At 39.0% G+C, this 13,264-nt stretch overlaps 1 protein-coding gene across 1 annotated transcript in view; it reads left to right on the top strand.

The window, feature by feature from the left end:
• Nucleotides 1-13,264, top strand: part of LOC126417090 (collagen alpha-1(IX) chain-like) — a 317,794-nt gene that overhangs the window by 156,710 nt on the left and 147,820 nt on the right. Inside the window, exon 5 of the mRNA XM_050084985.1 lies at nt 9,379-9,552. Coding sequence (XP_049940942.1) covers nt 9,379-9,552 — 174 coding nt within the window. The remainder of the gene's footprint in view (nt 1-9,378; nt 9,553-13,264) is intronic.

Here is a 13,264-nt window from a genome sequence, read left to right as displayed (position 1 = left end):
TGTTTGATACAAGGTTTTTCACAAGAACCAATGAAAAATTTCTGAATAACCAGACTATTTCTCCAACAGAAAATACCTGATTGGTGATATACAGGGCTATTACAAATGATTGAAGCGATTTCATAAATTCACTGTAGCTCCATTCATTGACATATGGTCATGACACACTACAGATACGTAGAAAAACTCATAAAGTTTTGTTCGGCTGAAGCCGCACTTCAGGTTTCTGCCGCCAGAGCGCTCGAGAGCGCAGTGAGACAAAATGGCGACAGGAGCCGAGAAAGCGTATGTCGTGCTTGAAATGCACTCACATCAGTCAGTCATAACAGTGCAACGACACTTCAGGGCGAAATTCGACAAAGATCCACCAACTGCTAACTCCATTCGGCAATGGTATGCGCAGTTTAAAGCTTCTGGATGCCTCTGTAAGGGGAAATCAACGGGTCGGCCTGCAGTGAGCGAAGAAACGGTTGAACGCGTGCGGGCAAGTTTCACACATAGTGATGTGAAAGATTCAGTGTTTAAACCTCCTCTACCAAGAAACGTGCCAGAACTGCGAGCTCGCATCAACAATGCTTTCGAACTCATTGATGGGGACATGCTGCGCCGAGTGTGGGAGGAACTTGATTATCGGCTTGATGTCTGCCGAATCACTAAAGGGGCACATATCGAACATTTGTGAATGCCTAAAAAAACTTTTTGAGTTTTTGTATGTGTGTGCAAAGCATTGTGAAAATATCTCAAATAATAAAGTTATTGTAGAGCTGTGAAATCGCTTCAATCATTTGTAATAACCCTGTACGTCATGCAATTTAAGGCATCTTTAGATAATTATCCTATTCAGCTTTCTTGAAGTAAAAATGTATTTACAATGATGCCTACACAAGTTTAGCTTTTTGTCCATCTTTTCTATAACTTCTGCAAGCTTTATAATAAAATTTATATGAAAAGTTTTCTGTACATGTTTACTTATCATGTAACTACAGCTAATTGGTGCATAACATAGTGCTATTGTGATGGGTTTACTCATATGTTAATTCAACTGACAGGTTTGGCTCTTAAGGTTTCAAGAAAATATAAAATTTCCATCTATTATGCACATGTCCGAACCATTTCAATGTAAACATTTAAATTATGGTGAGGAGTATGTGATTTTTAACATGCTTCACAAGTTTGCTTTTAATTGCTTTAACCAAAGAAAACTAGGTTGAACCTCTTGCACAGCCCACTTTTGTATATTATCCCTTAAATGTCGCAAAGTTGCCAGCAGCCATGGCAGACAGCTCTGCTGTGGCTGGTGTTAGCCTCACAGCACTTATCAGGTTAAGTAATTAGCAGACATTAACTGAATTATTGGGCAAAAACATTCCATTAAAGGAAAATTCCTCAGACAGACATTAGAATTTTGGCTGCACTTTTTAAACAAGACTTCCAGATGCATATACTTCATGCTCAAGGTCCCGAGAAGCTGTTAACACATAGACTGCAGTATTGTCACTAAAAGCCACACATCTGATGCCATATGCCTGGTGACAAAACATCCATCACCAAGCATGTCGTAACCGACATGATAATATATAGAAAATTAGACCAAGAAAGCCAGCAAAATAGATTCTCAGGGACTGTTTTAATATAAAAAATAATAACTGGAACTGAATAAACAATTTTCGGCTTGTCCAAGCCAATTTTGCTTTTTGACTTCATTCAGCTGTCAACTGGAAAACATTCGTACTGTAGCATTCTGGCGAATACTCATACTTTACCTGTGAAAAATATGAAAACCACTTGAAATGACTATGTACATAGTCCAATTAATTTTATAGTTAAGTAGATATTTCAGTTACATTTTGTTAACTATATGCAATAGGATAAATGAGTCGAAAGAAACACACAAACAGTGACATTTTCTTTATTAAGTACACTCGGATTTCCACGTCACCCTGAGGTACCGAATATGATGCATTACTCATTTTCTTTTACATGGCGAGTTTCCCCAGTAGGCCTATAAACCATGATACACAAACATGCACACACAACTGTAGGACAGATAAATTTAATTCTTAGAGTATGTGTGATCAAAGCCAACATGTACACTCAACACTTCACTGTCAGGTTGCACCAAAGCACTAGCAACAGTTGACTTTTCAGCCAAGGTTGGTTTACCAAAGACACTTTTTGGACTGAAGTTCTGTTTATTAGATGTTCGCTGAAATGGCACGTTCTCATTGCTGGCACAGTGTTGACAACCTTTCTTGGAGCGAGAGTTAACAAGTGACAGTAATTTCTTCCCACAGCTTCAAAATTTGCTCATTATCTCCAGGTATGTCTAAATTGTTCCTTTTGCTAAGAGAAATCTGTTACACATGAAACTGGATTCCAATCTGGGTTCCATGCACTGAGAGATACGAAAAAAAACAGTTTCTACACAATTTATGGACAGTAAAAATAAAGTTTATTAATTACCCATTGTGGATTACAATGATTGTGACTTTAATGTATTGTCTTCTAAGACTAGGACGTTAATACAAATAATCCTTTCATGTGAACGGAAAGAAACGTTGCAGTACAACATTGCACCAGATTACTGAATGCACAAAGAACGAAATTCTATAGTTTTACCAGAAACATTCCTACTATTCAATAGTAAAAATTTATTATTATGCGGTGTTTCTTACCGTCCATTGACTGGAATACAATATTTTCATCTGCAGTTTGAACCATGTGCTTTTTCTCCACATGTGCTCTCAAACTAGCCAATGTATTGAAGGAATAGCTGCAGGCGTCTTGTGGGCACTTAATCTTACCTTCTGTATTTGGCCCTACATGCATTTTTCTGATATGCGCGTATAAAGTTTTTCGAAGCTGAAATGCTTTATCGCACACAAAACACATGTTGCAATCTGCCATTATAGACATAGGCCCAGAACACACAACAGTGAAGTACTATAACGAGTTACCCACACAATGTATCGACAGCGGACAGACGAATGGCCTCGTTTAAAGAACAGCGCGTTTCAGAAAGTAGCAACGATCTGGATTGGCTGGTGTGGGAGACGACGTCATGGCATGACGTGGCCAATCAGCAAAGCCAATTCCTTGGCGTCCCCTAGACGCAAGTGTAGTGTGCTCCCTCTTGACATAGAGTCATGAAAATTGGCAAAAATCAAAGTTTCACAGTACAAGTAAGGGAGAAATCAGAAGACTGCTAATTTTTAATTGCATCATGTGTTTCTTTTGTCATTTGTTATCCAACATTAAAATTGAAATTGAAACATTCTCGAAAGTCTTGGCTTTCCCGGGACCGGGACGAATATTTTTCCAGTATCAGTCGAGATGTTCGATTCCCAGGATCGATGAACTGTTGACATGCTTAAATAAGCTTGCAGGGAACCTCCAGAAACTGAGTGCTTCTCGTACCTGGCCAGCTTTTACTTACACAGGTGTTTATTCGTCGCTGACTCGGCATTTTTTTTATGCCATGTCGATAGCAAGGCGACAGTCACGTGAGTGCAGTAGTTGGCCATTTCCCTGCATGTGAAGTATTCTGTCATCCGCTCTTTAACCTAGAAAGTTCTGTCACTTCCACGTTAAGGTTCTGCAGCCGGAAGTTGGTAATTGATCCCCAGAGCTGAGTTCTTCCATGGGTGAGAAGCTCATTGCAACTAGGACTTAATAGTGTATGCTGTTTCTCACATCTACTGATAAATTATGGCAAAAGGGTAGCTGGCGCAGTGGACTCGCATTTGGGAGGTCGACACTCAAGGCAAGTGCCAGGATGTTTCTTTTGAAAGGTCACGGCCGATTTCCTTCCCCATCCTAGACACAATCCGAGCTTGTGCTCCATCTCTAAAGACGTCGATGAAACGTTAAACCCAATCTTCCTTCCTTTTTACTAAGGGAGAGGTCTCAGATGTACATAGTTATACTGGGTATCACAGATAAAAGTAGCTTGTGTAAGTATAAAGGAAATCCAGTGAAATTACGCAAACGAAGATCTGAAATAGACTTACCATTTATTTACAGTGAAAAATACATTTATATAAGGTGTTGAAAGTGATCCCCTGCAGCACCAGAACACAGCTGCGCACGTCTAAGCATATTCAGATATACCCGGTGTAAAGTTTGGATATTGATGGTGGCAGCTTCACGGCTAATGTTATCTTTCATTTGCAGTACTACGTGTGAATTCGATTCATAGACTCGCTATTCAAGTGTCCTCCCAGGTAAAAATCACATGTTAGATCCAGCTAACATGGTGGCCATAAATGTTTGCTGGCAGTTCGTTCCTCAGTGAAGACATCATGCACTAGTTCCATGGATACCTCATCTTGCTGGAAGAAGCAGTTTGGCCTTTCATATTCAATGAGATGAGTACAAAAATGTATCAAAAAATTCCTTATATGGACTGTGTTGAGGCAGTGTAAAAAATTGTCGATCCAATGATGTGCATTCCTGTTACACCACGCCAAACACCGATTTTTTCATCATGGAGCAGTTGCTATTCCTTCTGTATCTGTTGATGACTCTCCATCCAATCTAATGGGGTGTGTTCTTACTCTCAAGAGTATTCCCTAAATTCCTGTAGGCATATGCCCGGATAGTTCCTTTGAAGAGACATGGCCAACTTCCTTCCCCATGTGTCAGATAATCCAAGCTTGTGTTCTACCTCCAAATGAACTCGTTTTCATACTGCTCTCATTAGTCCCCGAGTCATCCATCAGTGCCTGGACACTAAGTTTTGTACCACTAACAGCCTTTACATGAAACCAGAATGATATGTTGATAATATTCTGCTGCAGTAGTTTTTGAAGGCTTCATGCATTACCCTCCTGACAACCATACATGCTTCATTCATCTCTTCTCTAGTCCTAAGCTTTGTTTTAAACCTATTATGCATATCCATAGAACTCTCCTTACAGTGACCCCTCCAATCATGAATTGTTCTACTGGGTGCTTGGTCAACTTCTTTTAAACTCAAACCATAGTTCAATTACATGCTCATGTCCAGAGTTAAATATTTGAATTTGCTCATTGAGATATGACACCACCACCTCTTTATCTAGTTTTCTGACCATATAAATCTTTCTACTTGTTTTAGTTGCCTTTTTGTCTTCATTGTTGCCACAACTGTCTTGTGATCACTGATGCCAATTACGAAGTAGAAATCTTCAAAGCAGTAAGGTCTATTTCTTACCATTAGATTCAATATATTTCCATCATGAGTGAGTTTCTGAACTATATGTTCTAGGTACTTTTCAGAGAAGGCACTTAGTAATGTTAGTCAGGATGTCCTGTCATACCCACCACTAACAAAACTGCAACCATCCCAACTGATTGTTGCTTGATTGAAGTCTCCTCCAATGATTAAGTTTCATATAATATAGATACATTTAAGATTAAAGTGTGGCTGGGGAGCTTACATACTAGCAGAAAGGTTTTCTGTCAAGTTTTTAGTTCCCTTTGAGAGTTGGTCTGGTCTTATGCTCATCTCTGATACTGAATCTTGCCCAGACAACTTATATGCATCTTCACTTTCTGTCTATGTGGATTTGAATTTCTTGTCTACTGTGACAAACACACCACCTCCGTTTCCCATTATCCTATCCTTTCAGTAATCGTTTAAACGTTCTCAGCTTTAGATGATGAACCTGGGAAATTATTATGAGACAGAATCAAATGAAACCTTGAAATTGTAATTAAAAATCTACATTTTGTCTCATTGTACTGTAAGTTGGCCGTACTATTAGCAATGATGTAAGGAATGCCCTACAGGCAGCAGCATATGACAGAAAAGTGAAACACAGCCACAATACTGGTTCAAAGTAGCTACCCCACTTGCGACATGCACCAAGGAAGAACAGCAGGTACCATATGTTTTCTGAGCAGTGAATATACAAAACCTACTGAAATTGATCAGCAAATGAAGGTCAAGTACGGCATGCAAATGTATTACTGCAGCAAGTATGTGAGTGGTCTAGAAGGTTTGGAAATGGTGTGATTTCTGTGAGACACGCCCATTGCCCATTTCAGGCACACGGTGTTGTAACACCATAGTCTGCTGAGGCTGAAGCCATTGTGCTGGAAAATCGCCATGTGACAGTAGATGAAATAGCTGAAAATCTGAACATTAGTCACGACTCAGCGCATCAATCATTCACAAAGTGCTTAAGTTTTGCAAATTGCCTGTAAGATGGGTGCCACAGGAGCTTACTGCAAAACTGAAAGAGTGATCCGTTGATATCTCTGAAGAACTTTTGTGACACTTTGAAGCAGAAGGTGATGGCTTCTTTGTGAAAATCGTTACAGGACATGAAACCTAGATACACTACCACCAATGTGAAACAAAGAGAGCAAGCAGGGAAGAGCCCCCTTGCTCAATGCCAAAACCCAAGCAGTTCCGGATGCAACCATCTGTAGGAAAGGTTTTGCTGATGCTGTTTTTGGATATACTTGGTGTTGGATTGGACCACTACACGACTAGGGGAAACAACATCACCAGTGCACCATATTCCTATATGTTAAAAGACCAGCTCCAGCCTGCAATAAGATCAAAGCGACATGGACTTCGGACTGCGGGTGTCATTTTGCAACATGACAATGCTCAATCTCATAGTGCCAGTGCAACACTTGAAACTATCAATGACCTGCACTTTGATACGGTGCCACATCTGCCATACTCACCAGATCTCACTCTGAGTCATTAATACAAGTTTGGACAATGCAAAGAGGTGATGGGAGGAAAGAAATTTCGTTCCAGTGGTAAGGTGCAGCAGGTTACGCATGAGTGGCTGTGCACAAAACCGAAAGAATATATTTTTTCCCTGAGGTATACATGCACTTCCTACACGTTGGAGGAAGTGTACTGGATGACAGAAAGATCATGTCAAAAGTGATACACTTGTGTCCAACTTTTGTTCAATTAAAAAAAAATTTGGATATTAAGGTTTTCATTTGACTTCCCTTTGTACAGCTCCCTACATACTTCTCCCACAGGATTGGTGAAGACAAAGTTGGACTAATTGTAATGCATGCTGAGGCATTTCAGTGGTTTTGCTTTCCACCCTAAATACATAAATGAAACAGGAGAAAGCCCTGATAACTGGAACAATGTGAAGTACCCTGTGCCATACACATCACATTGGTTCAGAGTGTATGGATGTGGATGTAAACAGTTCCTCTGAAGAGGATACAGCTCATTTCCCTCCTTACCCTTAACCCTATTCTGAGCTTTTACTCTTTTGCTTATCACCCAGAGTGTAAAGGACTGCTGAGTTATGACTGTGAAACAGAAAGAAACAAGGATGATATGATTTACCTGTAACACAACTAAGTAGAACTAAGACCTCCCATCTAGTAGTAGATTTATCCATAGATGTGGGAGACAGCAGACACAACAAGTCCATGCTGTAGCAAGCTTCTCACCACAGGAAGAATTCGGTTCTGGGCATCAGCTAGCATCTTCCATCTGCAGAGCCTTAATGTGGAAATGACAGAGGTTTCTAAAGACCAGATGAATGAGGGACATACTGTGTAAGTCAGCCTCAAAACTATTTCATCTGCAAGGCTGTAGACAACATTTGCGTTCAGTTGGCTGTCAGGCTTGCTATCAATAAGGGATAAGTATCTCACTGCTATCAATTTTGGGTTTTAACCAGCTTCTGTACATAGTATTATGCGACCTCTACCCAGGCATTTTCTTTAAGTGATTTAAGGAAACCATGAATTCTGTAAGTTAGAAGAAAGACTTGAACTATAGTCTTTCAAGATGTGTGCCCTCTACCTTAGCACCCAGTTTTCTATTAAATTCTCTCACTCCTTATGTCAGTGAAGTTCAGTAATGAATTGCACTAAAAATGATGAGGTGCACAAGGACAGGTTTCTGCACCTGCCTGTGATACCTTAGCAGCAGCTCAACAAAGGGTCGAAACAGGAGTCACAAAAACAACAGAAGGAACACCTATGAGGCTTAGCTTTCACATATGTATGTCATACAGGAATTTCCATTAAGAACTATATTGAGAAGATACCAACACTTTGCAATGCAATGGGCAGAGAGTATGTGCTTGCAGAAATGAAAAATGCCACAGACTACTTGGCTATTGGTAACCCAAAGATTTTTTGGCAAAGATGAGATATTATTGCATTATTTATGTACTCCATGTAATCAGTTAGCTGTTACTATTCCTTTCTCTCTTCATACCTCTTTCCCTCAACCCCCTGTCTCTTGAACCTTCCTTCTCCCCCCCCCCCCCCCCCTCTCTCTCTCTCTCTCTCTCTCTCTCTCTCTCTCTCTCTCTCTCATGCTGGTGACTCTGTGACCTGTCATTTCTGTTTAACTTTCTCTGAACTATTCCCCTTCCTTCCTCCCTACAAAAGGAACTAATAATTCTGAATGCTATGATAATATTCTGTACTCTTACATGTGTGTATCGTAAGTACAAAAATTTAGACTCTCAAATGTAGGCCTAAATACTTGCCAGTAACCCCGTCTCATAATTTTATAGTTTGCTCTGGTAATTTTCCTTTTTATACAACTATATGTATGTTTGATATTCACTGGTATCGGATGCTGTGTTAAAAGTGGCCTGTTTGAAATATCGTGCTTTGTTTCAAAGCCATGAAACTATTGTTTAGATAGAACACCTCTTTGTCATTTAACCTACTGTACTTATTAGGGTACATGTGTTTACTAAATGTATCTTGTCCCTGTTGTTCTTTATTTAGTGGTCGGATCATTGTTTTACATTTATTTGTTTCTTTGCACATCTGTTAATTTTTTGCACATTCATGTTTACATATTCAGTGTTTATTTACTCCTTGTCATCACATTGCAACTGAAAAAAAAATCATTGTACTTCTAGCTTTTCGCTCTGGTTTTCGTGTTTGTACATTAGTTATGAAATTTCCACTTACATTTTATGCAGTTGAAAAGCTTGTAGCTATCTTGTTATGGAAACATTGATCACTCCATAGGATTTCATTCATTGTGTCTGTGCTACTAGATTCTACAGAAATGATAGTGGTCATTGTGCGCAAGTGCTCTTTTTAACTTGAAACTAGACGTCTTGGTTTAATTGTGTCTTTTTAATATTATATGGGGGCACTCCCCTCACATCAAAAACGTACGGTGAATAAAAATTCTTGATTGAATCTTACATTTCGTACCAGTTTCTTTTTTATTTTTTGTCTCTGATTCTTTAACACTTGGAATTTCACTGTTATAAAGTTTCATGTAGTTATAATGTCATAGAATAGTCATATACTATTGCCTTTGTCAGGATATTATTTGATATTAACTTAGTATGGCCACCTATACTTAATGATTGCTATGACTTCAGTATTTATTCATTGCAACTTACAGAAATTAATGTTTTGTAGGTTTTTGACAAAAACTGGCACAAAATTCATTTTGGAGTATATCGAAATGAAGTGGTCCTTTATGTTGATTGTGAGGAAACTACGGTTGAGAGGCTACAACCACGTGGCCCAATTGATGTCAATGGACAAATTTCACTTGCGAAGATGGTTTCTGGAAGGCGAGATACAGTACCAGTGAGTTAATCTTGAGAAATAGAAATTTAAAAAAATGCTATTGTGTTTATGTAACTTTTAATATAGACTAGTGTTTAAAACAGCCATGTGATTATCTACTGTTAACTACTTAGAGGTTAGAAAGCATAACAACATTTTAAACGCTTTTTGTGTTATAACAAACTTTAGAATAGAAACCAGAGATTGTTTTGTGTCAATAGTTTAGAGAATAACCTCAAACTAAACAAGGTTTATTGGTTTCAAATACTAAATAAATAGTACAAAAGTTTTAACTGTGTATAAATGTACTACTGTGGTGTAACACCTCAGGTTCACCAATTACTCATGTTGCAGTGTACAGTTTACTAACGCTACTTTTTGTTTTCTCTCTCTGTTTCTTTTTGCAGACTTCTCAGCTGGTAAGTATATCTAATGTGGAGTCAGGAAATGGTTCTAATAAAATTAACAACTATCCAAAATGCAAAGTGACTTTTCTAACAAAATCCTTTGTAAATCAGAGTAAAACATTTTGCAATGCAGGCTTTCAGTAGCACTCATTATCTTGCAACAGTTATATTTAGATACTGTTCTGCATTGCAATAGTGCCTCACTATTTCTTAATGTGCTTGACTACCTTGTCACTTTGCAATAATTATATTTGAAAGACAAACTAAGCAGAAAACAGCTTCAAGCAAGACACTTCTTGGCTCGTGAGCAGTCCATGTCTGCTCCCACAGTGGCAGAAATACCTGAAAATGAAGACTGATGTTAGCAGAGAGGTAATAGCTCTTAAACCTGCTTGCATGAAACAGATATACATGACCAACATTTTACACTTAAATTATTGAATTGTACATAGTGCCCTGCTAAGTGTTGGCCACAACAAATAGTTTTAAATTTTTGTTTCAATTCGTATAAATTAATATTTAAATTTACTAACCTTTTCTGTTTCTGTGATCTTTCCCATTGTTTCTGATTCCCTTACTTATTGTTAGTTTATGTTGTAACTGGGCAATGTGTAAATGACTCCAGTTTCTGGTGTAAAACTGTGACACATTGCAATATATGTATAAAGCAAGACTTAAAGTATCTTCACACATTTTTTTTACAAATTGACATGATTCGACAAGTGAAATTGCTTGCTTCTGTGTCTTTACAATCATAGTTACTTTCCATTACAATATTTTATCCATATCGTCTTTGATCTGACTTGCCATTAGTGAGGTGGACTGCATGTCTCAGTGGCATAGATAGCCACTGTACCATAGTTGCAACTGCAGTGGAGGGGCCCTGTGTGAACGGCTGAAAGTGAGGGAAAGCTACAGCCATAGGACATGTAACCCTACTGTATTGTTGAGTGATAGGTTACATCTTCTGGAGATTAAACACCCCTATTAGGATCTCTGAGTTGGGCCTACTCAGGAGGATGTCATCATCAGGAGAAATAAAAGTTCTGCAGGTTGGAGTGTGGAATGTTAGATCCCTTAATTGGTCAGGTATGTAACAAATTTTAAAAAGGGAAGTGGATAGGTTAAAGTTAGATACAGTGGCAATTAGTGAAATTGGGTGGCAGGAGGAACAGGACTTCTGGTTAGATAAATAGAGGATTATAAACACATATATAAAATCAAAGATGAGGTGACTTACCGAACGAAAGCGCTGGCAGGTCGATAGACACACAAACAAACACAAACATACACACAAAATTCAAGCTTTCGCAACAAACTGTTGCCTCATCAGGAAAGAGGGAAGGAGAGGGGAAGACGAAAGGAAGTGGGTTTTAAGGGAGAGGGTAAGGAGTCATTCCAATCCCGGGAGCGGAAAGACTTACCTTAGGGGGAAAAAAGGACAGGTATACACTCGCACACACGCACATATCCATCCACACATACAGACACAAGCAGACATATTGAAATATGTCTGCTTGTGTCTGTATGTGTGGATGGATATGTGCGTGTGTGCGAGTGTATACCTGTCCTTTTTTCCCCCTAAGGTAAGCAGACATATTGAAATATGTCTGCTTGTGTCTGTATGTGTGGATGGATATGTGCGTGTGTGCGAGTGTATACCTGTCCTTTTTTCCCCCTAAGGTAAGTCTTTCCGCTCCCGGGATTGGAATGACTCCTTACCCTCTCCCTTAAAACCCACTTCCTTTCGTCTTCCCCTCTCCTTCCCTCTTTCCTGATGAGGCAACAGTTTGTTGCGAAAGCTTGAATTTTGTGTGTATGTTTGTGTTTGTTTGTGTGTCTATCGACCTGCCAGCACTTTCGTTCGGTAAGTCACCTCATCTTTGATTTTATATATAATTTTTCCCACGTGGAATGTTTCCTTCTATTATATTGGATTATAAACACAAAATCAAATAAGGGTAATGCAGAAGTAGATTTAGTAATGAACAAGAAAGTGGGAATGCAGGTAAGCTACTATGAACAGCATAGTGAATGCATTATCATAGCCAAAATAGACACTAAGCAGACACCCACTCCAGTAGTAAAAGTTCATTTGCCAATTAGCTCTGTAGATCATGAGGAGATTGCAGAAATGTTTCATAAGGTAAAAGAAATTATTCATATAGTTAAAGGAGCCAAATATTTGTGATGAGAGACTGGAATTCAATAGTAGGAAAAGGAAGAAAAGGAAAAATAGTAGATGAATATGGACTTGGGGAAACGAATGAAAGGGGAAGTGAAAGTGGAGATGAATGGGTAGCTTTGAGAGATGAAATAGTGAAGGCAGCATGGCTCAAACAGACAAAAATACAAGGCTTAGTAGGAATCCTTGTATGTCACAGGAGGTACTGAATATAACAAATGAAAGGATAAAGTAAAAATGTAAATGTCGTGTGACCAGGGCCTCCCATCGGGTAGACCGTTCGCCGGGTGCAAGTCTTTCGATGCTGCTTTGGCAACTTGCACGTCGATGAGAATGAAATAATGATGGTTAGGACAACAAAACACCCAGTCCCTGAGCGGAGAAAATCTCCTACCCTGCCGGGAATTGAACCCGGGCCTGTAGGATTGACATTCTGTCGCGCTGACCGCTCAGCTACCAGGGGTGGGCAAAGGATAAAGTATAAAAATGCAGCAAATGAAGCAATTGAAAGGGAATACAAACATCAAGTAAATGAGTCTGACAGGAAATGCAAAATTGCTAAGCAGGAATGGGTAGAAGACAAATGAAAGGATTAAGCAGCTTATTTCAGTAGGGGTAAGATAGATACCACCTACAGGAAAATTAAAGAGGCCTTTTGGCAAAAGAGGAACAACTGTACACATATCAAGAGATCACATGGAAAAGCAATACTAAGAAAAGAAGGGAAAAGGTGAAAGGTGAAACAAGTATATAGTGGGTCTATACAGGGGAGATGAACTTCAGGGCAACATTATAGGAATGTAAGAGGATATAGATGATGATGGTGTGGGCGATATGGTACTGTAAGAACAATTTGACAGAACAACGTAAGACTGAAGTTGAAACAAGGCCTCTAGAGTAGACGACATACCATCAGAACTACTGACAGTGTTGGAAGAGCCAGCCACAACAAAAATATTCCATCTGGTGTGCAAGATATATGAGAGAGGCAAAATAGCTTCATACTTCAAGAAGAATTCCAATTCAAAAGAAAACAGTTGTTGACAGGTGTGAATAGTACCGAATTATCAGTTTAATAAGTTATGATTACAAAATACAAACACACATTCTGTACAGAAGAGTGGAAAAACTGGTTGAAGCT

Source organism: Schistocerca serialis, chromosome 8 (genome assembly GCF_023864345.2).
Source record: "Schistocerca serialis cubense isolate TAMUIC-IGC-003099 chromosome 8, iqSchSeri2.2, whole genome shotgun sequence".
NCBI lineage: Eukaryota > Metazoa > Arthropoda > Insecta > Orthoptera > Acrididae > Schistocerca > Schistocerca serialis.
This window is presented reverse-complemented; position numbering and strand designations above follow the sequence as displayed.